The sequence below is a fragment of the Danio rerio genome, chromosome 5 (assembly GCF_049306965.1).
Source record: "Danio rerio strain Tuebingen ecotype United States chromosome 5, GRCz12tu, whole genome shotgun sequence".
Taxonomy (NCBI): domain Eukaryota; kingdom Metazoa; phylum Chordata; class Actinopteri; order Cypriniformes; family Danionidae; genus Danio; species Danio rerio.
The window spans coordinates 972,501-998,455 of record NC_133180.1 but is presented as its reverse complement, the minus strand read 5'-3'; the positions used below and the strand labels follow the sequence as shown (position 1 = coordinate 998,455).

General features: G+C 40.6%; 1 protein-coding gene across 11 annotated transcripts in view; it reads right to left on the bottom strand.

Annotated features, from left to right (window-relative positions):
* dcc (DCC netrin 1 receptor) overlaps positions 1 to 25,955 on the bottom strand; it is a 402,326-nt gene that overhangs the window by 131,702 nt on the left and 244,669 nt on the right. For all 11 annotated transcript variants that reach the window (XM_073950897.1, XM_073950899.1, XM_073950890.1 and 8 more), the window contains 3 exon segments: positions 22,394 to 22,530; positions 2,653 to 2,807; positions 1,009 to 1,129 (listed from right to left, as the gene is read on the bottom strand). In XM_073950897.1, the coding sequence (XP_073806998.1) occupies positions 1,009 to 1,129; positions 2,653 to 2,807; positions 22,394 to 22,530 (413 nt within the window).

Here is a 25,955-nt window from a genome sequence, read left to right as displayed (position 1 = left end):
ATACACTACGGCCAGTTCAGTTAATCAGTTCCCCTATAGCGCATGTGTTTGGACTGTGGGGGAAACCAGAGCACCCGGAGGAAACCCACGCCAACACGGGGAGAACATGCAAACTCCACACAGAAATACACACTGACCCAGCCAGGACTCAAACCAGAGACCTTCTTACTGTGAGGCCACAGTGCTAACCACAGAACCACCTAGACGCATGTTGAAATACACATTGATAAAAAATACTGAGGGTTATTACAGGACACCAACAAACACATACACGCACACACACACACACACACACACTGTTGCAATGAAAGAGTCACTTCTGCCCCACAAACACCAGACATCAGTGATGATGAGCTCTCACCTGTAGCTGTGTGTATGCGTGTGTGCATGCGTGTGTGCGTTTTATGTGTTCAAGTGCATGTATGCATGTACACGAGTTTGTATGCGTGTGTTTGTTTGTATGCATGTGTATAAATGTGCATGCATGTGTGTATATGTGCATGTGTGTTTGTGAGTGCATGCATTTGTGCATGTGTTCAGATGTGTGTGTACAGGATTGTATGTAAGTGCATGTATGTGTGTTTGTGCTCATGTGTTCATAGGCATGACTGTATGTTCATGCATGTGTGGATGAGTGTATATGCATGTGATTGTGTGTGCCTGTGTGTGTGTGTGTGTGTGTGTGTATACGTTTACATAATTTAGTGGTTTTGTGTGTGTGTGTATGTCTGTGTATTTGTGTTTGCATATACATGCCTGTATGTGCATGCATGTGTGTGTGTGTGTGTGTGTGTGCGCAGATGGCAGCGGTGCTGAATGATGGACAGCAGAATAGCAGCACTGATCTTCCTCACTGATCTCAGACCTGTGGCACTAATGCACTCTAAATGCGCTGCAGCAGGACACTGGTCTCAGATCAGGAGATGTGTGTGTGTGTGTGTGTGTGTGTGTGTGTGTGTGTGTGTGTGTGTGTGTGTGTGTGTGTGTGTGCGCATGTGTGTGTCTTACCGGGCTGCAGCAGGATGAGTTGAGCCATGGCCTGACTGTTCCCCGCTTCATTCTCTGCGATGCACTGATAAAAGCCTTCATCTGAGCGCACCAGACCCAGAATCTGCAGATGACCACCATCCTGAACACCACACACGATAGCCAATCAGGAGAGCTCAGGGGGATACCAATGTGCTCATGCATTTACATTTATTATGACTCTCATGCATACAGGATTTTGGACTTCCAGGTGCATTTCAAGCATTTTCAATTAATTTTATTTAAATTGGAAATTATAAACCACAAATATATATTTTACAGTAAAACACTTCAACGAGAACATCCTGATTCTGTTGCTACACGTTTTTTTAAACCATAACAGATTTTACACATTTGATGGATAACAGAGTTGACAATAACAAAGTTGACGATAACAGAGTTGACGATAACAAAGTTGATGATAACAAAGTTGACGATAACAGAGTTGACGATAACAGAGATGACGGATAACAGAGTTGACGATGACAGAGATGACGGATAACAGAGTTGACGATAACAGAGTTGACAATAACATAGATGACAATAACAGAGTTGACGATAACAGAGTTGACGATAACAGAGTTGACGATAACAGAGTTGACGATAACAGAGTTGATGATAACAGAGTTGACAATAACAGAGTTGACAATAACAGAGATGACGGATAACAGAGTTGACGATAACAGAGTTGACAATAACAGAGATGACGGATAACAGAGTTGACGATAACAGAGATGACGGATAACAGAGTTGACGCATAACAGTGTTGACGATAACAGAGTTGACGATAACAAAGTTGAACATGATAGAGTTGACAATAACAGAGATGACGATGACAGAGTTGACGATAACAAAGTTGACGATAACAAAGTTGACGATAACAGAGTTGACGATAACAGAGTTGACGATAACAGAATTGATGATAACAGAGTTGACGATAACAAAGTTGAAGATGACAGAGTTGACAATAACAGAGATGACGGATAACAGAGTTGACGATAACAGAGTTGACAATAACAGAGATGACGGATAGCAGAGTTGACGATAACAGAATTGACGATAACAGAGTTGATGATAACAGAATTGATGATAACATAGATGACAATAACAGAGTTGACGATAACAGAGTTGACAATAACAGAGTTGACAATAACAGAGTTGACGGATAACAGAGTTGACGATAACAGAGTTGATGATAACATAGATGACAATAACAGAGTTGACGATAACAGAGTTGACAATAACAGAGTTGACAATAACAGAGTTGACGGATAACAGAGTTGACGATAACAGAGTTGATGATAACATAGATGACAATAACAGAGTTGACGATAACAGAGTTGACAATAACAGAGTTGACAATAACAGAGTTGACGGATAACAGAGTTGACAATATTAGAGATAACGGATAACAGAGCTGACGATAACAGAATTGATGATAACAGAATTGATGATAACAGAGTTGACGATAACAGAGTTGACGATAACAGAGTTGATGATAACACAGTTGACGGGTAACAGAGTTGACGATAACAGAGTTGACGGGTAAGAGAGTTGATGATACCCCAGTTGATGATATGTATAAAAAATTCTATGAAAGAAGCAAATGAAATGTATTTTTCTTACCACGATCTGAAAGTAGTCACTGGGAACAACGACCTCTCCGTTCTTCACCCAGCGGACGACAGGTTGTGGGTTTCCAGTCACTGCACACTCCATCTCAATGTCTGAGCTTTCATACGCATATGTGTTTGACGGGTAGTTGAGAAACTGAGGCGGCACTGAAGACACAGAGAGAAAGATAACACTATAAACATCAGCAGATCATCTCAAAAACCAGTTTACCCATCAACACGCATCCAGCCTGAAGACTGGACCATGCACTGTACACTTCTGACTGTGCTTCATACAGGTGAGTGAGGTGGACAAACCACCTGTAGAAACACTCTCCACACCCAATATGCACCACACACTTTACCTAAACTCCATCTTACAAGGACTCAATAAGGAAACCAGTGATTGCCTGTGAACCACAAATCATGTCAACCTTGTTTTCAGCTAGCATATTGTTATGTTTTATGTAAAAGTACTTGTGTAACGTATGTATAGTGCATGCATACTTAGTAGTATCCACTCCAGCATGTTAGTTATGTTTAAACATCTCTTATGTCCAGTGTTGTGTTCATATTTATGATTGTGGTTATTTATGTAACACTGTGGTCCTGCGAGACAATTTAAACCACTGTATGTCCACATGTGTAGCAGTATTAGCTAATATTAAAGCAATAAGCAGTTAACAGGGTCAGTTTAGCAGTTTATCAGTGTAAACAGACTGAGGAGAGCGGGTTCACTCATGGTGTAGTGTGGGAGAAAGCATAATGAGATGTATCTGCATGGTGCTTCACTCCTGACCTCGCTAATCTTCAAAACCTGCTCACAGCAAACACACCACTTCAAATAATCAAGCAGACAAACAGCTGCAAATCCAGCATCTCACACACACACACACACACGCATGCACGCACATGCACACACACGCACGCATGCACATGCACACACACTACTGTCAATAGATAAACATAATCCTATCAAATCTGTAGCCAAAACAGAACAGCTTAACCTCAGACCTCCAGATAAAACCACAGAAGGACAGACAGACAGATGGACAGACAGACAGACAGACAGATAGATAGACAGACAAACAAACAAACAAACAAACGGAAAGATGGACGGACACACAGACAGAGAGAGAAACAAATGGCCAGCCAGCCAGCCAGCCAGCCAGACAGACAGACAGACAGACAGACAGACAGACAGACAGAGAGACAGACAGCCAGACAGAGAGACAGACAAAGAGAGAGACAGACAGACAGACAGACAGACAGAGAGACAGCCAGACAGACAGACAGACAGACAGAGAGACAGAGAGACAGACAGCCAGACAGAGAGACAGACAGAGAGAGAGACAGACAGACAGACAGACAGACAGAGAGACAGCCAGACAGACAGACAGACAGCCAGACAGAGAGACAGACAGAGAGAGAGACAGACAGACAGACAGACAGAGAGACAGCCAGACAGACAGACAGAGAGACAGACAGCCAGACAGACAGCCAGACAGACAGATAGACAGACAGACAGAGAGACAGACAGACAGACAGACAGACAGCCAGACAGAGAGACAGACAGACAGACAGACAGACAGACAGACAGACAGACAGAGAGACAGCCAGACAGACAGACAGACAGACAGACAGAGAGACAGCCAGACAGACAGACAGAAAGCCAGACAGACAGAGAGACAGACAGCCAGCCAGACAGACAGACAGCCAGACAGACAGCCAGACAGAGAGACAGACAGCCAGACAGACGGAGAGACAGACAGCCAGCCAGCCAGACAGACAGACAGACAGCCAGACAGACAGAGAGACAGACAGCCAGCCAGACAGACAGACAGCCAGACAGACAGCCAGACAGAGAGACAGCCAGCCAGCCAGCCAGACAGAGAGACAGACAGCCAGACAGACAGACAGACAGACAGACAGACAGACAGAGAGACAGACAGCCAGCCAGCCAGACAGAGAGAGAGACAGCCAGACAGACAGACAGACAGACAGACAGACAGACAGAGAGACAGACAGACAGACAGAAAGACAGACAGACAGACAGACAGACAGACAGCCAGACAGACAGACAGAGAGGAGCTGATGATGAGCGCATCATTAATGTGTAAGAGTGCAGTGTTGAGAGCATGTGCTGCTGCTGCTGCTGCTGAAGCGACTGAGGTGATGAGTGTGATGATTAAAGGCAAACCCACAGCCGATGCTCCGCCACACAATCAAAGGCTCATTTCAGCAGGAAAATTACCTATCGATCGGCTTCATCTCAATAATAGTCTGAGCGCTCGTCTTCAAAAGCCCACACTGATCAGACGTCCAGCTCCGCCATTACTGGAGTCTAATGGATCTGTGATGTTTGTCCACTTTAACCAGGAGAAATGAGCGAGGTGATGCAGAACGGCAGATGAAGAGCAAACAACAACAGCCTGAAGACTGAAGCAGATGATGATGTACTCAACAGCCTGAAAACACACTCTACAATTATATTAACATTCCACTAGTTTTGATTGGCCATTGGGCTAGTTTTAAGCTAGTTTTGACTGGCTATTAGAAAAGTTTTGATTGGTTATGGTGACTGTTTTGATTGGCCATTGAGCTAGTTTTAAGCTAGTTTTGATTGATTATTTGGGCCAGTCTTGATTGTCCACTGGGCCCGTTTTACACTAGTTTTGATTAGATATTGGGCTAGTTTTGAGCTTGCTAAGATTGGATATTGGGCTTGTCTTGATTGGATATTCGGGTAGTTTTCAACTAGTTTGACTGGCCATTAGGTTAGTTTTGGGTTTGTTTTGATTGGCCACTGGGCTGGGTTTTTTTTGCCCTGATGAAAAATCCAGCTTAAGCCAGCCTAGGCTGGTTGGCTGGTTTTAGCTGGTCGACCAAGCTGGGTTTTTTAGAGGGGTTTTGGCCACTTCCAGGCTGGTTTTCAGCCATTTCCAGCCTGGTCTTAGCTGGTCAGGCTGGGAGATGAACAGCTAAAACCAGCTTGACCAGCCTACCCAAGTTGGGAGTCCAGCCAAAACCAGCTATGTCCAGCTTAAACCAGGCTGGTCAAGCTGGTTTTGGCTGGATTTGGCTGGTCATTTTCCAGCCTGGCCAGCTAAGACCAGGCTGGAAATGGCTGGAAACCAGCCTGGAATGGCCAAAACACCTCTAAAACCAGGCTGGTCGACCAGCTAAAACCAGCCAAACATTCCTAGGCCTTAAGCTGGATTTTTCAGCAGGGTGGTTATTAAGTCTGGCTTTGATTGGCCATTGGGTTAGTTTTAAGCTAGATTTGATTGGCCATTAGGCTTGTTTTGTTCGTCAGTTGGGTTAGTTTGGGGATAGTTTTAAGCAAATTTTGATTGGGCTAGTATTGATTGACCATTTTGCTTGTTTTGGGGTAATTTTGATTGGCTATTGGGCTAATCTTTATTAGACATCAGGCTGGTTTTAAGCTAGTCTTGATTGGACATCAGGCTAGTTTTAAGCTAGCTTTGATTGGCTGTTGGGCCAGTTTTGAGCTAGTTTTGATTCGCAATTGGCTATTTTTGATTGGACATTGAGACAGTTTTACACTAGTTTTGATTGGCTATTGGGCTAATCCTGTTCGGAAATTGAGCTAGCTAGCTTTGAATGGATATTGGGTTTGTTTTGATTGGCCATTAGGGTAGTTTTAAGCTATTTTGACAGGTCATTGGGCTTGTTTAGGGATAGCTTTGATTGGCCCATGGGCTATTTCTTATCTAGTTTTGATTGCCCATTGAGATTGTTTTGGGATAGTTTTGATGCTCGTTGAACTAGTTTTGATTGGATATTGGCCTTGTTTTGATTGGCCATTTGGAATAGTTTTAAGCTAGCTTTGATTGGCTTTTGGGCTAGTTTTAAGCTAGATTTGATTGGCTGTTGGACTAGTTTTAAGCTAGTTTTAATAGGCCATTGGGCCAGTTTTGAGCTAGTTTTGATTCGCAATTGGCTAGTTTTGATTGGACATTGAGACAGTTTTACACTAGTTTTGATTGGTTATTGGGCTAATCCTGTTCGGAAATTGAGCTAGCTAGCTTTGAATGGATATTGGGTTTGTTTTGATTGGCCATTAGGGTAGTTTTAAGCTATTTTGACAGGTCATTGGGCTTGTTTAGGGATAGCTTTGATTGGCCCATGGGCTATTTCTTATCTAGTTTTGATTGCCCATTGAGATTGTTTTGGGATAGTTTTGATGCTCGTTGAACTAGTTTTGATTGGATATTGGCCTTGTTTTGATTGGCCATTTGGAATAGTTTTAAGCTAGCTTTGATTGGCTGTTGGGCTAGTTTTAAGCTAGATTTGATTAGCTGTTGGGCTAGTTTTAAGCTAGATTTGATTGGCTGTTGGGCTAGTTTTAAGCTAGTTTTGATAGGCCATTGGGCCAGTTTTGAGCTAGTTTTGATTCGCAATTGGCTAGTTTTGATTGGACATTGAGCCAGTTTTACACTCGTTTTGATTGGCTATTGGGCTAATCCTGATTGGAAATTGAGCTAGCTAGCTTTGAATGGATATTGGGTTTGTTTTGACTGGCCATTAGAATAGTTTTAAGCTAGTTTTGACTGGTCATTGTGTTTGTTTTGGGATAGCTTTGATTGGCCCCTGGGCTATTTTTATCTAGTTTTGATTGGCCATTGGGATTGTTTTGATTGGCCATTTGGACTATTTTTAAGCTAGTTTGATTGGATATTGGGCTAGTTTAAGCTAGCTTTGATTGTCCATTAGGTTAGCTTTGATTGTCTATTGAACTAGTTTTGGGCTAGTTTTTATTGTCCATGGGGCTAGTTTTGATTGGCTTTTGGGCTGATTTTGAACTAGCTTCGATTGGGCAGTGTGCAGATTTGTTGTGAAAACCCGGCAACCCTACAGATGCCCGCTGAGCTACTATAACACCTGAGCAGCCGCAGCTGTAGTACAGACGCCCCGCCGAGCCTCTAAAATACATCCGTCCTGTGATTCTCTCTAAACCTGAATCAAAGGCAGACTAAAGCCCAGCGTGATCCACTAAGCATGCTTGATCAATATCCCGACACGAGCTCTCAGCGGCGCTTTGAACAAGGCAGAAATGCAGACGCAGCACATGCAGGCCCGCGGCCATTCCCTTCCATCAAATTAATTACACCGCCGCCGTTCTACACCATTAGCTAAAGCGCTTTCTTTCCAACAATCACACACACACAGACACACACGCAGAGCGGAAGCGGCCGCTTTAATCTGCATGTCGGAAGCGTCAGCATCAATACGTCATTAGCTGCATGTATCTTTATCTGCGCTGTATTGCACTAATTAAGCACAAACGATTTCCATTAAAAGCAGGGCGTCTCTCCATCACCTGAGGCCATGAGCTCAAACACCAATTACAGCGGGTTAAAAACCAGCAAACATCTGCCATGATCCTCTCACACACAGCTGAACACCACACACACACACACACACACACACACACATCTAATAATACTGCGCAACATTTACTTCAGTATGGGTTTAAACCTGTAACATTTCTAGTTGTAGTGTGTAGTTTCCTTCTATTATTATTATTCTCTCTCTCTCTCTCTCTCTCTCTCTCTCTCTCTCTCTCTCTCTCTCTTTCTTTCTACACCTTTAAAAGTAATATATACTGTTCATGTAGGGGCGTCACAGTGGCTCAGCGAACAGCACTGTGGGCTCACAGCAAGAAGGTCACTGGTTCCAGTCCAAGCTGGGTCAGTTGGTGTTTCTGTGTAGAGTTTGCATGTTCTCCTTGTGTGTGTGTGTGTGTGTGTGTGTGTGTGTGTGTGTGTGTGTGTGTGTGTGTGTGTGTGTGTGTGTATGGAGTGATGATGAAGAGGATATTAGAGATGAAGATGGAGCTTCACACAGGTGAACACATGAGGCTCACATTTACATCACAAAAGACGGAGAGAATAAAGACTCCTGCTGGGGCCCATTCACACAGAGACACACACACACACACACATCTGCTGTGCCCATCTGTGTGCGTATGTGTGTGTGTGTGTGTCTCAGGAGAGAGTCAGTGACAGCCTGTCGCGCTGCTGTTGACATTTAAACCCTACATGTCTCCCAGTGGACACATGTGTGTGTGTGTGTGTGTGTGTGTGTGTGTGTGTGTGTGTGTGTGTGTGTGTGTGTGTGTGTGTGTGAGAGAGAGAGGCCTGTCACTTTTAAAGTGTGTTAAAGATTGTGATGTATGTCTCAGTAAGTGTTTGTGACTCTGTGTGTGTGTGTGTGTGTGTGTGTTGCTGTGTGTGTTGGTGTGTGTGTGTATGTGTGTAACTATAAGTGTGATTGTATCTAAGTGTGTTTGCATGCGTGTTTGTGTTTCCTAAAGAATCTCTGAGTGTGTGTTTGCCTGTTCATATAAAAATGTGTGTGTGTGTTTACATGTATGTGTGTGTGTGTGTGTGTATGTAAGAGTGTGTGTTAGTGTGTGACTGTTTTTGTGAGTGTTTGTGTGTGCGTTTATATGTATGTGTGTGTTTATGTGTGTGTGTGTGTGTGTGTGTGTGTGTGTGTGTGTGTGTGTGTGTGTGTGTGTGTGTGTGTGCGTGCACATGAGTGAGATTGTTTGTGTGTATGTGTGTGTGTGTGTGTGTGTGTGTGTGTGTGTGTGTGTGTAAGTGCACATGAGTGAAATTGTTTGTGCGTGTGTATATGTAAGACTGTGTGTGTGTGCGTGTGTGTGTGTGTGTGTGTGATTGTTTGTGTGTGTGTATATGTAAGACTGTGTGTGTGTGCGTGTGTGTGTGTGTGTGTGTGATTGTTTGTGCGTATGTATGTGTATACAGTAAGTGTGTGAGTGTGTATGTCAGTGTTTTTTTGTGTGTGTTTGTGTGTGTTTGTGTGTGTGTTTTGTGTGTTTGCAAGTGAGAGTGCACGCAATTTTGTGTGTGTGTGTATGCAAGAGATTGTGTGTATGTATAATTAAGTGTGTGGGTATATGTGTGTGTATGTGTATGCGGGAGATTGTGCGTATGTACGTATATGTAAGTGTGTGTGTGTATGTATGTGTGTGTGTGTGTGTGTGTATGTGTACATGAGTGAGATTGTTTGTGAGTATGTATATGTAAGTGTGTGTGTGTGTGTGTGTGTGTGTGTGTGTGTGTGTGTGTGTGTGTGTGTGTGTGTGTGTGTGTGTGTGTGTGTGTGTGTGTGTGCAACAGGGAAACTGGTTGTTATGACAATAAAAGCTCATTTCAATTTTGTATTGTCAAACAATAATGCATAATTTATGAATCTAGAGACAGCGAGGGCAGAAATCAGCCATAATCCTCCACTCACGGGCTTCAGGATTAGAACACACACACACACTAATTACACACCACTGTTTACACCACAATAAACACACACACACACACACACACACTGATTAACCCAGGCGTGTGTGTGGAGAGATGGACTCATTTTCAGGATTGACAGACGTGGAGAGAGAACAGCAGTCCTCTGACACTGTCAGTTTACACCAACACAAAACACCTGAGATTTGTTAAATATTTACAATAAAAACACAATAATAAATAATATAATCAATAAAAACATTTAAAATAAAGAATTATTAAACTGAAAATGAAAAGAATAAATGAAAACTAAATAAATAAACAGTGCAATTAACTTAAATCAGGGGATATACAGAACTTCTTATGCTTAATTTAATACCTTTTACAACCTTTTTAATACCTTCAAAAAAATTATACCAGCTGCAACTGTAGTGGCGTACATGAAATCTCTTTCCAAATGGAGTAACACATTGCAGATAACATATGCAGTCAGGTAAAGCAGAGGGATTCATCAAGATGTCACAATGGGCCTTTGTCCATAGTGTTTAATCAATGTCATATATGTCATCAATGTCAATAGCCGCTCGTCTAAGAACAGTTTGGTACGGTTACACTTAATTCTTCACTGAGCAGTGCCGGATTAACCAATAGCCCTTATAGGCACAGGCCCAGGGGCCCGTGCGCACTTGGGGCCTCTGTGAGGGAAGGAAAAAAGCCAATTTCAGAGTGTCTTTTTAGGCTAAGTGTAAATAGCGCACCTAGTTGGAATAAGCTGTTCATGGTTTACGCCCATCACTGCCTGATTGACAGAGACAACATGAGTTAAGAGTGAATTAGAATTACAGCGTGAGTGGAGTACCAGGTAAAGCGCACAGCAAAACATCTTCGATCATCAACCCGGTTCGAATCCACCATCTGCTGAACTCATGCTACTTTTTCTCTCCCTGTACATATCAGATTAGAGATATATTTAGTTTTAACTGGAAAAAATATTAAATTATTCAAATGTGATATACTGTAAAGTCACAAGTGCCTCGTGGGTATTTAATAATGTTTAACGTTAGCCTATTTCATATGAGCATCTAAATAGTGGTTATATTCTATAAACAGTTATTTTCCACCTGGTGTTAAATGTTAGCAACATTAGGTTTATAGTCAAGTTGATCAATGCTGATTGCCTACTTTTCATCACGAGGAGAGTAGAGAAAATACCGGGAGAGAAGGAGAGAGACAGCAAATCATTAATAAGTGTGTCTGTGTTATGAAAGACTCAGATCCACAGAACTAGATTGGAGAGGCATTGTGTGTTTAATGCCATGCCAATAATGTGCTTTATACGTTTATAAAAGTTATACATTACAAACACACTTTAAAATTATATATATATATATATTTGTACTATAATGTATGTAGTAGTGTTTCAGTGAACTTGAACAAGTATACTAAAAAACATGAATTTTCACAAATTTTATTAGTATTTTTTTCAATACTTTGAAAATAAGTTATATCTTTGTATATATAGCTTATACTATATATATACATTCATTTAAATATGTGGGCAACAAATTAAAAATTCTTATTATTTTAAAATTATTATCTTATTCTTTTTTTTTTTTTTAATTCAACTAAAGGGTTGCGGTCGGGTAGGGGGCCATACAAGACAATGTGCCCAGGGGCCCCTGAGTTCTTAATCCGGGCCTGCCACTGAGCCTGGAATAACGAAGCACGGTTAAAAACCATTCTAGGCACGGTTAGACAATAGCCCCTTTCACACAGTGATCCCGGTAAATATCTGGAAAATTTCCGGAACGACTTTACCGGTATATTGAAAAAAGCGCTGTTCACACAGGCGAGGACGTTACGGAAATTTTCCGGAAAAGAGCATTCACACATCCATTCCAAAATACCGGTAAATTCTGACATCATTCACCACAAATGAGCTTTAAACGGCTGCGCTTGTGTTTGTAAACATTTGACTAAATTACAAACTCAGTTGATGATCAATATTGTGAACAACTTTCGCAGGATCACTTTCGCATGTCGAGATGTTCATAATTGTGCAGGCGCTCACAGGCTGTTTCACAGGCACACGCAAAGCTTGAAGGTGAAAACAACGGCTTATCATAAGCATCTTATTGATGATTATTTACACAGGTGGCATTAAGAAGAACATATAAACGTGATCTGACTAACTTCTAGCAGCTAAATGTGTCTGGAAAAATATTTAAAGGCTTTTATTCTCACAAACCGCGCAGAAGTAAATGCGTCTGACTGTTGTGATTGGCTAAAGCAGACGTCTCACGTCAGCACATTCTAGACATGCACGCGCTTATTACGGCAGTCTTCCTTCTGCATTCACACAGCGCAGCATTCCGGCAAATTGCCGGTAATGTTACAACTTCTCTTTCCGGAAAATAGCCAGAACGAATTTACCGGTATTTTCAAAAAGGACCTGTTCACACATACAAGCTTTCCGGAAAATCGCCGGTAATTTTCCGGAAAGGTCTGTATGTGTGAAAGGGGCTAATCGTGCTGAACTGTGTCGATAAATTCTGTGCCCGGGCTCGAAATGATCCTTTTTACACCAGTGCTCCCAACTTTAAATATTTAGGAGCACCAAAAAAAAAAAATGCAGGAGCACCACCAAAAATGCAGGAGCACCACCAAAAATGCAGGAGCACCACCAAAAATGCAGGAGCACCACCAAAAATGAATGAGCACCACCAAAAATGCAGGAGCACCACCAAAAATGCAGGAGCACCACCAAAAATGAATGAGCACCACCAAAAATGCAGGAGCACCACCAAAAATGCAGGAGCACCACCAAAAATGAATGAGCACCACTGCAAACTATATTGAGGGATTTACTGGATTTGAAAACAACATCAATCAGGACAAGCAAAAAACCTGAAACAACTAACTAATGCTGTGATGACTTGACCAAAATGTATGTGTAATAATTATTAAATAGTAATGATGACGATGATGACAATAATACCAACATTTCTCATGATCATGCTGCCTTGAATGTGTTGGGATGTGAGTTATGTGGTATAAAAAGTCTGTCTTTCACTGTTATCATGAAAAATAAATGTATGGTTTGCATCAAACACAAATGAAGCATTGCAGTATGGAATATGATTTTGCACTATTGTTTTTACATGCATGTCAGTTTAATAAATAATATTTCTGCTACAAAACAAACAGAATATTTTAATAAATGATTTAATTCAATGCTAAACAAGTTAAAAACTTTAGTCATGAGTGACTAAATAGAATAATAAACACCTCAAGAAAGAATGGACAAAAGGAAGGAAGTCAAGTCTCACTTCTGCCTCTTTAAAGGTTTGGGTTTGAGTTTGTGTGATTGTAAATGCTCAGTCTCGTTATGAGCTGATTTACAGTTCTCTGTATTTGTGGAGTAAAGCAGGCAAGTCGGCCGGCCCCAATATATGAGCAGGCAGAGCAAGATTCTCCCGGTGACCACCTGCACAATACCGCTCTTTGTTATGAGCTGCATCAGATTAAACTTAGTAAAGACGAGCTTCTTTGGCAATGATGTGTACACTGTTAAGGTTTACATTTAGCAGAGATTAGCGCTGAACACGCAGTGAATGCAACACATCGAGATTCAGGCACCTTCTCCAAAAACACTGGATTGATCTCGGCTGGCGGATCAACATTCACCACATGATCACTCTCATCAGTGTCATTATTTGTAACTTTAGGTGGGGTTTGCAAGTCTGTTCAGCCGTTTGCATTTCCCACGGTCACAAAAGCTCACTGTCATTTGACAGCCTTGAGTGATCAACAGCTAATATAACCCAAAATAGCAGCAGGGACACTACAGGTCACACTGCTACCTTTATATACAGTCACACAAATGCCCCCTAATGTATTATGAGGTCGCATAGATTAAATTTCGGGTGCATGTGCAACCAAAATGGTCACAGTTTCGAGCCCTGGTGTGTTGACGTCACGGCTCTGTTGCCAAGCTCCCACACCACCTCACATGATATCAGGTCCTACTCTCAACATAAAATAAATCCATGCAAAGTTTACAGTAAAGGCCTGCGCTTGACACTAATTCTACATTTATGTAATAAAATGTGATTGAAAATGTAATGCCTTGTCTTTTCAATAACTTTTCAATGCCCTTAATTTTGGCTACCTTTTACAACCCTGCCGACACCCTGTAACTTAGGCCCTGTTTACACTGTCAGGTCTTGATGGCCAATTCCGATTTATTGCCTGTATCTGATTTGTTTGCCTGTCTGTTTACACGTTGTTTAAATTGTGACCCATATATAAATTCATGCACTTACACTTGCCAAACCGTTTACGATGTCGCGCATGCATATAGGCAGGTTCCAGCATCTGCGCCACACTAGCCACGATGGAAGAAATTGTCTTGTTTTCAGCTCTGCCAAATATGCGAAGTGTAGTATAAGCAGTGAAGGGTTCAGTCCAGATTTACCCCCATGCAGTTTATGTAATGGTATGGCCCTGATGTGTGTGTGTAGTTGAAGATGTAGCCTTTGCCTGTGTGCGCACTGCTGTTAGAGAGAACATGTGTAGCCCGCAGTGCGTGTATTAATAGCGACAATTGTCAAAAACCCATAATAGAGGCTCTAAATAGGGGCTTTAAAACATAAATAAAAATAATAATAAATTAAAACAATAATAAATATACCAATAATAATAATAAAAACACCAAAAATATAAATAAAAAATTAACAAAATAAGAATAAATCACACTGAATTTACTATATCTGCTCATCCGCTAGAGGAAACACACACACACACACACACACACACACACACTCAGTTTAATCTGTGAATGGATCAGGATTACGGCTCTTGTCAGCTTTTTAAATGTTTTTTAGGAAATTTCTCATGTTCATCTTCATCAAACTGCAGCTCAGAGCGCATTAAACTCTCCAATCACACTGGATAAACCTGTCTGAGAGAGTTATTCTTCATGACCTCTGCCTGACACACACACACACACTTACATCACTGACATACAGATCACACACACACACACAACTCAAACACACATCTATATAAGAATCTCACATACACACAAACATGCATGCACCCACGCACGGACACACACACACACACACACACACATATATACACAGATCATTAATCGGGCTATTAAAGGGTAATGATAAATAATAAATTTAATAAATAATAAACATTCATTATCTCTCAGTCTCAGAGAGAAACACACACACACACACACACACACACACACTTCATAAACAACACTTTAGGAGCCCTAATGAGTCTGCACACTAGTGCACTAGTGGAACAGACAGAGCCCGCAGTATTCATACGAAGCATCATTTTAGAAAAGCCTGAGACTGATATTCAGCACTTTCATTTGATTTTACAGGCGTCTGTCTCAGTCTACTTTATTATTATTGTTATTTAGTGTACACTATTAAACTGCTGTACGAACCCGAGCACCCGGAGGAAACCCACGCCAACACAGAGAGAACATGCAAACTCCACACAGAAACACCAACTGACCCAGCCGAGGCTCGAACCAGAGACCTGAGTGCTGTGAGGCGAGAGCACCACACCACTAAGACACCGTGACGCCCCGCTTACCCCTTGCTGGTTTCTTATTTTTGTGCATGTTCGTCACACTTCAATGCTTCAGATCATCAAACAAAAGTAAATATTAGTCACAAATAACACGAGCAAACACACTATGCAGCGCTGCAGTGTGGAGAAGTGTTTAAAAACGGCACGCTGTGTTCACTTGTGTTATCTTTGACTCTATTTTTTATTATTCAAGGCATTTATTTTTACCTGCTCTTTTAAAACTGCTTCACAAAGACATACAGCATGTGTGTGTGTGTGTGTGTGTGTGTGTGTGTGTGTGTGTGTGTGTGCATAGTTAGTGCTGAAAACAAGAACAAATATCTGCCAACTGCGTGCAGAAATTAATTAGATTTAACTTCAGTTTATTTCTCTGACCCCATTAGCAGAGCTGTCTTCTTGTTTTAATCATAAACTCAACATGTGTAATGTCTTTCAAAAGCAAGCCTTTAATATTAATACTTCTGCTTTAGATCTCGGTGCGGTGACCTAACCTAATGTTCCTCGAGGAGAGAAATCAAGAAATAATCTGATTAGCAGAAAGAGCATGATATATTTATTCATCATCATCTCTCAGAACAGGCGTCTGTGGAGAGTGCAGGAGAAGCGAAACACTATAATGCACATAAGACTTCTAAAATTACAATCTTGAGGAACCAATTAAAAGTTTCTGACACCACACGCGCGCACACACATACGCACACACACATACGCACGCGCACAAACACACTTGTGTTTGATTAGAGGAGTGGCAGGTGTGATGTCAAAAATAACTGTGTACGTGCCATCTGCCTCTATACGTTACTTTATTTCAAGAGTTCACACTTAGATACTGTTTGACAACTTGTTAGCAGGTTTGGCATGCTGTCCCGGGAGAGAACCATGAGCTCGGAGATAGTTGAGGCCAGGGCTCCCGCCAGGTCCATAAAGCATGTGAGGCGAGTACGAGATCAGGTGTTCTCGAGAGCTCCTCTCGGCAAAAGAGGAAAGGAGGAGAAGGGGTGGATGGGGGGTTTCTTCGGGAAACGAAGATAAGGGAGTAGATCTTAGCTAGGTTACTTATAGTGAGTTTGAATCAATCCGATTGGCTAGCCAATGAGTGTAGATGAGTGGCCAGCTGCAGTCAATCATATCACGTGCTCCTCTCGAAATTAGTTTGTGAAACTTCATATAACCAGATAAAAACCCACTGAGATCGAAATCTCATTTACAAGGGTGACCTGGCCAAGAGGTCCACAACACACCACTTATGAAAAGAAAAATAACATTGATATTAATTAAGATCATGTTAAAATACACTTTAGCTGTTCAGCTATAGTACATTATCCATTCATTCACTTTCTTGTCGGCTTAGTCCCTTTTATTAATCCAAGGTCGCCACAGCGGAATGAACCGCCAACTTATCCAGCAAGTTTTTTATGCAGCGGATGCCCTTTCAGCCGCAACCCATCTCTGGGAAAGATCCACACACACACTACGGACAATTTAGCCTACCCAATTCACCTGTACCGCATGTGTTTGGACTGTGGGGGAAACCGGAGCACCCGGAGGAAAACCACGCGAATGCTGGGAGAACATGCAAACTCCACACAGAAACCCCTCAAGGGTACATATTAGTAACTAAAAAAATACTAAAGTGTTACTCTTAAATTTTTAGGTACCATTATATACTTTTGAGGTACCAATATAGACCCTTCAGGTACAAATGTGTACCTTTTGAAAAGGTACCAGCCCAGTGACAACTCGAGTACCTTTGTTTTTTTAAAGTGTTTGATATTCTGCACTGAAAGTGACAGCAGATCAATAAACTCACGACAACTTGACAAATGTTGCAGCTGTTGGACAACATCATGTACTTTTGAGGCTTTTTAGTCAAGAATGTAGTTGTTTAGATCAGAGCTACGCAGTTTATTTATAAGGACAGTGGCTATTTTACATGTGTATCATTTCTGAGGGACAGCACATCTGCGGACATCAACCTGTCATACTGAGCAGAGCAAAGAGGGTTGACGCTCCGCCACAAGATGGCGACAGAGACCGCATAATAAGCCCTCAGAAGAGAAACACTCAGTGTGATTTCAAACTACAGCTGATCAAATCATTATTAAACAGGTAAGTGACATTCTGAGTCGATCTCTATGTTGTAGTGCTGTATTTAAACCATAGTTATCTGCTAGTGTTTGCTTTGCTTTGGGTTAATTATTGAGATCTCCTGACTGCAGCAGAGAAACACTGGGAAATCTCTGTAGACTGATGGCATTTCACGCTGTTCAGCCCTATAAACTTACAATGTGAGCACAATCTGCTGTTTTGTCTTAACTTTAGACATTATGCTAGAGAATCATTTAAACACTAGCTCTACAGTGTCGTGAGCAGCGGTTTTTGCTGTTCTGACGTCAGCTGCAGATGTGAATGAATGGCAGAAGAAAATAGTTTATCATACAAAAGGGTTTTTCGACTCTTCCTGTTTGATTTTCACTTTATATACACAATTATGCCATCGAACTGTTGTATAAACGCAATATTAGACTCGTAGCAGTGTGATATAGCTGTATATTGTCACTGGTGGGACCCTAAGGCACAGTGGCTGTATATATATATAGTGGTTAGTAATAAATTATAACAATGCCTGTCAGGGTTAGGGTCTTCATGTTAAGGTGTACTTTTGCCGCGTTTACACACACTAGCACACATACATCCACACATGAGCTGGAACAGTGCTGATACTATTAGAATATACTATATACTAGCATAATAATCAATCAAAGTCAATAAAACAAACCAAGCAAATTGATCAACCAGTCAGTGAATGAGCAAACAAATCAATCAATCAATTAATCAATCAATCAATCAATTAGTGAATCAATCAACTAATAAATCGATCAAACAAAGTAAACCGATAAAGCAACCAGTCAATGAATGAATCAATAAAATAATTAATGAATCAATTACCTAATCAATGAATCAATCTGTGAATCAATCTACTAATCAACTAAACAAACAATTAAACTGAGCATACTGATCAATTAGTTAGTCAGTCAATCAGTCATGTGAATGAATGATTGAATGATTGAAGCAATTAATCAACCAATCAATAAATCAATCAATCAATCAAGTAATCAATCAATCAATCAATCAATCAATCAATCAGTGCAGTAGTGTGATATCTCTAGTGGAGCAGTGCTTCAGTGTGTGTTTCTGAGCATCTTCATCTGGTGTTGTTCTACAGGTGTGTGTGGGTGTGTGTGTGTGTTTAAAGCGTTCAGGGATAAACTTTGCTTCCAACTAAACTCCTGAGAAACTCCTGTTTGTTGATCTGATTCTGATTTCCATCATTTTCATCTTGTTTTCAGAGTTTCTGCATTTGATCAGCGACTCTTTGAAGATCAGCCTTCTGTTCTGCTGTTTATTCTCCATCCGCCTGAATATTTACTGCTGTTACCTCAGGTTTACTGCTGTTACCTCAGGTTTACTGCTGTTACCTCAGGTTTACTGCTGTTACCTCAGGTTTACTGCTGTTACCTCAGGTTTACTGCTTCTGTGACGTCAGTGAATCGTTCAGTAAAGTCCAATCGTTCATGTTCCAGATCCTGATTGGTTGCTGGTAAACACTCCCTTTCATGCTCAAATCGGATTGGCTAATCACAGATCAGATGTGTTTGTGTTCATTCTCTTCTCACTTTAGGTTTAGCACATAAAGTTAATGATAATATTACATATTTCCTTGGTTATTAGCCGAATTAAAGGTTTACAGGTTTTATAAATGAATGATTGGAGAAAGGAAACAGAACAACACAATTTTTGTAATAATTGATAATAAATGTTAAAACTAAATTAGTAAACTTTAATAATTTTAGATTTCAGTTAACAATAAAACCAGATAATTCTATAACTGAAAGCCGCACAGCCTAATAAAACACACTTCACAGTTAAAGAATGACTTACATAAATGATATAAAGGCAATTCTTCCTCTTTCAATAACTATAAACGGCAAAGTCTTGTTCTGCCGGATGAAAGATTGTGTTTTAATCATAAGAAGCGGATGATTTTTTTTAAGTCTACTAGAGAATGTGCCGAAAGCAGAAAGGCTGATCTCCGCAGACGAGGCCGCGGCTTCAATTAAACACACACCTCTGGCAGTAAAAAAGAAAAAGAGAAGCGCTTTCTGTAGATGAAGATGAAGCCGCTCCTCAGAGACCATCACAGCGAACATCTCCGACAAAATCAAGAGAGTTCAGGAGGAATATCATTCACTTTAACAGCTTTCATCATGTCAGAATCACTGCTGAAAACTGCAGCCCTCTGCTATATTCACTTATCCATCTTCAGTGCATTGGTGTGAATCCAGAAGTATTTTCTATGCAATGATGTACAACAAATGTAAACTTTACAGTAGAAGGAGTGCATTATTACTGTAAAATAATGCAGAATGCTTAAATGTGATAGAGAACACCTGATTCTGTTACTAAATGTTAAACTATAAAGCATAACAATAATATAGTTGACAATAACAGAGTTGACAATAATAGAGTTCACAGGGACAGAGCTGATGATAACAGAGTTGACGGTATGGTAGCAAAGTTGATGGCATGGTAACAGAGTTGACGGAATGGTAATAGCTGACGAGAAGTGAGTTCATGGTACCAGAGTTGACAATAACAGAGTTGACAGTACGGTAACAAAGTTGAGGGAATTGTAATAGTTGATGATAATAGAGTTTATAGTAACAGATTTGGTGGTAAAGTAACAGAGTTGAGGGAATAGTAATAGTTGACGATAATAGAGTTGATAGTAAAGTAACAGAGTTGACGCCATGATAACAGAATTGACGGAAGGGTAATAGTTGATGATAATAGAGTTGACGGTGGGCAATTATTCATCATCATCATCTCTCAGAACAGGCGTCTGTGGAGAGTGCAGGAGAAGCGAAACACTATAATGCACATAAGACTTCTAAAATTACAATCTTGAGGAACCAATTAAAAGTTTCTGACACCACACGCGTGCACACACATACGCACACACACATACGCACGCGCACAAACACACTTGTGTTTAGCAAGAAGGTCGCTGGGTCGCTGGTTCTAACCTCGGCTCAGCTGCTGTTTCTGTGTGGAGTTTGCATGTTCTCCCTGCCTTCGCGTGGGTTTCCTCTGGGTGCTCCAATTTCCCCCACAGTCCAAACACATGCGGTACAGGTGAATTGGGTAGGCTAAATTGTCCTTAGTGTGTAAGAGTGTGTGTGAATGTGTGTGTGGATGTTTCCCAGAGATGAGTTGCGGCTGGAAGGGGATCCGCTGCATAAAAACTTGCTGGATAAGTTGGCGATTCATTCCGCTGTGGCCACCCCGGATTAATAAAGGGACTAAGCCGACAAGAAAATGAATGAATGAATGAATGAATGAGTTGACGGTATGGTAACAGAGTTGACGGAATAGTTATAGTTGTTGATAATAGAGTTGACAGTAAGGTAACAAAGTTGGCGGTATGGTAACAGAATTGACGTGATAGTAAAGGTTGACGATAATAGAGTTGACAGTAAGGTAAGAAAGTTGAGGGAATGGTAATAGTTGATAATAATAGAGTTTATAGTAACATATTTGGTAGTACGGTAACAGTTGAGGGAATAGTAATAGTTGACGATAATAGAGTTGACAGTAAGGTAACAGAGTTGACGGTAAGGTAACAGAGTTGAGGGAATAGTAATAGTTGACGATAATAGAGTTGACGGTAAGGTAACAGAGTTGAGGGAAAGGTAACAGAGTTGAGGGAATAGTAATAGTTGACGATAATAGAGTTGACGGTAAGGTAACAGAGTTGAGGGTAAGGTAACAGAGTTGAGGGTAGGGTAACAGAGTTGATGGTATGGTAACAGAGTTGACGTATAGTAACAGAGTTGAGGGAATAGTAATAGTTGACGATAATAGATTTACAGTAAGGTAACAGAGTTGATAGTACGGTAACAGAGTTGACGGTATAGTAATGGTGGACGATAATAGAGTTGATGGTAAGGTAACAGAGTTGACAGTATGGTAATAGTTGACAATAAGGGAGATCATGGTAACAGAGTTGACGATAACAGAGTTGACGGTATGGTAACAGAGTTGAGGGAATAGTAATAGTTGACGATAAGAGTTAACAGTAAGGTAACAGAGTTGACGGAAGGGTAATAGTTGACGATAAAAGAGTTGACAGTAAGGTAACAAAGTTGATGGTACGGTAACAGAGTTGACAGAATAGTAATAGTGGACGATAATAGAGTTGACAGTAAGGTAACAGAGTTGACAGTATGGTAATAGTTGACAATTATAGAGTTCATGGTAACAGAGTTGACGATAATAGAGTTGATGAAAACAGTTGATGATAACAAAGTTGATGAGAACAGAGTTGACGATAACAGAGTTTAAGGAATGGTAAAAGTTGACGAAAATAAAGTTGACGGTAACAGAGTTGACGATAACAGAGTTGACACTAAGAGAGTTGATGGTATGGTAACTGTTTGACGATAACAGAGTTGATGGTAACAGAGTTGACGGTAACGAAGTTGACGGCATGGTAATAGTTGATGGTAACAGAGTTGACAATAACAGAGTTTATGGTAATAGAGTTGACAGAGTTGATTACATAGTAACAAGTAATAGAGTTGATGGTAACAGTTAACAATAAGAGAGTTGAGAAAGAGAGTTGACAATAACAAATTAACAGTATAGTAACTGAGTTGACAATAATAAAATTCAAGGTAACAGAGCTGATGATAACAGAGTTGAAGGTACAAGTGTGTGTGTGTGTGTCTGTGTGTGTGTATGATGAGAAAATTATCAGTTTTGTAAGATATTTCCAGATTTACTCACCCAGTACAGCGAGCTCGCAGGACGCAGAGATATTCTGCTGTTTGTTGTGAGCGATGCAGGTGTAGATTCCCGAATCGTCGTCCGTGACGCTGCTGATCAACAGGTTACTGCCGCTCAGGAGAGAGTATTTCTTAGAGCTGAGAGAAAAACACACAACCATTAGAAACGCGCACACACTCACATGATTTGATTAGATTGCATTAGATTTGATTACATTCCATCCAAATTTAATCAATTACAATTGATTAATATTGATTACACTAGATTACGTTTGATTCGATTACATTTGAGGAGATTACATTGCATGCGATTTATTTAGACTAGATACAATTCAATTAGATTACATTAGATTGAGAAGATTACATTTAATTTGATTCAATTGTATTATGTTCGGTTCAATTATACGCGATTCAAGAATATTACATTTGATTCAATTAGAATATATTAGATTACATTTGATTAGATTACATTCGATACGATTAGATTAGAATACATTAGATTACATTAGATTAGATTACATTCAATTCTATTCACTAGATTACATTAGATTTGATTAGATTAGATTCTTGCAAATCTTACGTTTGATTCGATTACATTAGACGAGATTAGATTGCATGTGATTGAATTAGACTACATGCAATTCAATTAGATTACATTCTATTTGATTACATTTGATTCAATTAGATTTGATTAAATTTGATTAGATTACATTCGATTCGAGGAGATAAAATTTAATTTGATTCAATTGCATAATGTTCGATTCAATTATACTCTATTCGAGAAGATTACATTTGATTCCATTCGATTACCTTAAATTACGTTCGATTCAATTACATTTGATGAGATTAGGCTGCATGTGATTAAATTAGATCACATGCGAGTCGATTACACTAGATTACATTCAGTTAGATTACATCAGATTTGATTACATTCATTAATATTAGAGTTGATTGAATTGCGGGTGATGCAGTGGCGCAGTAGGTAGTGCTGTCGCCTCACAGCAAGAAGGTCGCTGGGTCGAGCCTCGGCTGGGTCAGTTGGCGTTTCTGTGTGGAGTTTGCATGTTCTCCCTGCGTTCGCGTGGGTTTCCTCCGGGTGCTCCGGTTTCCCCCACAGTCCAAACACATGCGGTACAGGTGAGTTGGGTAAGCTAAATTGTCCGTAGTGTATGAATGAGTGTGTGAATGAATGTGTGTGGATGTTTCCCAGAGAGGAAGGTGTCAGCTGTGTAAAAACGTACTGGATAAGTTGGCGGTTCATTCCACAGTGGCGACCCTGGATTAATAAAGAGACTAAGCCGAGAAGAAAATGAATAAATGAATGACGCTTTACTTCACAGCAATGAACTGCATTTCAACACATATTTAAATGCTAAACATAATATTTAGCTGCTATCTAAGGGTTTCTGCACATGCAAAATCTCAGGAATGACACATATTTAAAAAAGCAGTGCTCCTAATGTGCCGTTACATTCAATTTACATTTAACTCTGTGCTTCTACATACACTGAACGCACAATAAATGCAAGATACGAGCATAATAAACACTAAAATAAGACACAAAGTACGAGTATCACAGGCGTAAGACATGTCTATTTTGAAAAAACGTGATGGTATTAATGTGATCTGTCTAAAATCTGTTGAATCTATTAGTATGAAGTGAACAGATTGCAGATTATAATTAATCAGTGTTTTGGGCTAAAATGATCTTAAATAGTATTTAATTTGCAAGAAAAATCTCTGAGCTTCAGAGTCTATCTTCTGTAAATCACAGGATAATATATCACAGTCATTATGTTTTTGCTCAGAATCTAATTAAATGAGGAGGACACTCTCATGTACAGAGAAATGAGAGCTGCTAATTCAGTTTAATAAAGTTCATTAATGAAGATGATTAAAGCTCTTGTAATGTTGCTCATCTGTGGCCCTGATATTGTTTACTACATGACAGAAAATGATGATGATCAAGTGTGTGTGGTGTGCGTGTCTGTTTGTGGATGCATGCAAGGGTGTGTGTGCATGTCTGTATGTGTGCATCCATATCTGTGAATGTGTGTCTGTGTATGCTTGTGTATGTCCATGTGTGTGTGTGTATGCAAGTGTTTTTGCATGTGTATGTCTGTCTGTGTGTCCATATTTGTAAGTGTGTGTCTGTGTGTGCGTGTGTATGCGTGCACGAGTTTCTGTAAGTGTATGTCTGTGTGTGTGTGTGTGTGTATGCCTGCAAGGGTTTCTGTGTGTGTGCGTATATCAGTGTGTGTCCACATCTGTAAGTGTATGTCTTTGTGTGCATGTTTATACGGGCAAGTTTTCATGCGCAGGTCTGTGTGTGTGTGTGTCCATATCAGTGAATGTGTGTCTGTGTGTGCATGTGCATGTCTGTGTGTGTGTCTATATCTGTAAGTGTATGTCTGTGTGTGTGTATGCCTGCAAGGGTTTCTGTTTGTGTGTGCACATGCACATATCTGTGTGTGTGTCCATATCTGTAAGTTTGTGTGTGTGTGTGTGTGTCTGTGTTTGTATGTGTGTGTGCAAGGGTGTCTGTGTGTGTTTGTGTGTATATCAGTGTGTGTGTGTGCGTCCATATCTGTGAATGTGTGTCTATGAGTGTGTGTATGTCTGTCTGTGTTGCGTATCTGTGAGTGTGTGTCTGTGTGTGTTCATAAGTTTGTGTGTGTGTGTTTGCATGAAAATGTGTGTGTTTATGTTAATTTGCGTGTGTGTGTGTGTGTGTGTGTGTGTCTGTGCGTGTGTGTGTGTGTGTGTTTCAGTGCGTTTTGTGTGTGCCTGTGTGTTTTTGTATGTGTGTTTGTGCTTGTGCATGTGTGCCTTGTGTGTGTGTGTCTGTGTGCTTGTCTGTGTTTGTGCATTTCATTGTGTCTGTGTGTAAATGTCTGTGTAAAAGTGTGTATTTCAGTGTGTGTGTGTGTGTGTGTGTGTAGGTTTACGTGTGTGGGTGTTTGTCTTTTTGTGTTTAAGTCTGTGTACATGTGTGTGTGTGTGTGTGTGTGTGTGTGTGTATGCCTGCAAGGGTTTCTGTGTGTGTGCGTATATCAGTGTGTGTCCATATCTGTAAGTGTATGTCTTTGTGTGCATGTTTATACGGGCAAGTTTTCATGCGCAGGTCTGTGTGTGTGTGTGTGTCCATATCAGTGAATGTGTGTCTGTGTGTGCATGTGCATGTCTGTGTGTGTGTCTATATCTGTAAGTGTATGTCTGTGTGTGTGTATGCCTGCAAGGGTTTCTGTTTGTGTGTGCACATGCACATATCTGTGTGTGTGTCCATATCTGTAAGTTTGTGTGTGTGTGTGTGTCTGTGTTTGTATGTGTGTGTGCAAGGGTGTCTGTGTGTGTTTGTGTGTATATCAGTGTGTGTGGGCGTCCATATCTGTGAATGTGTGTCTATGAGTGTGTGTATGTGTCTGTGTTGCGTATCTGTGAGTGTGTGTCTGTGTGTGTTCATAAGTTTGTGTGTGTGTGTTTGCATGAAAATGTGTGTGTTTATGTTCATTTGTGTGTGTGTGTGTGTGTTTCAGTGCGTTTTGTGTGTGCCTGTGTGTTTT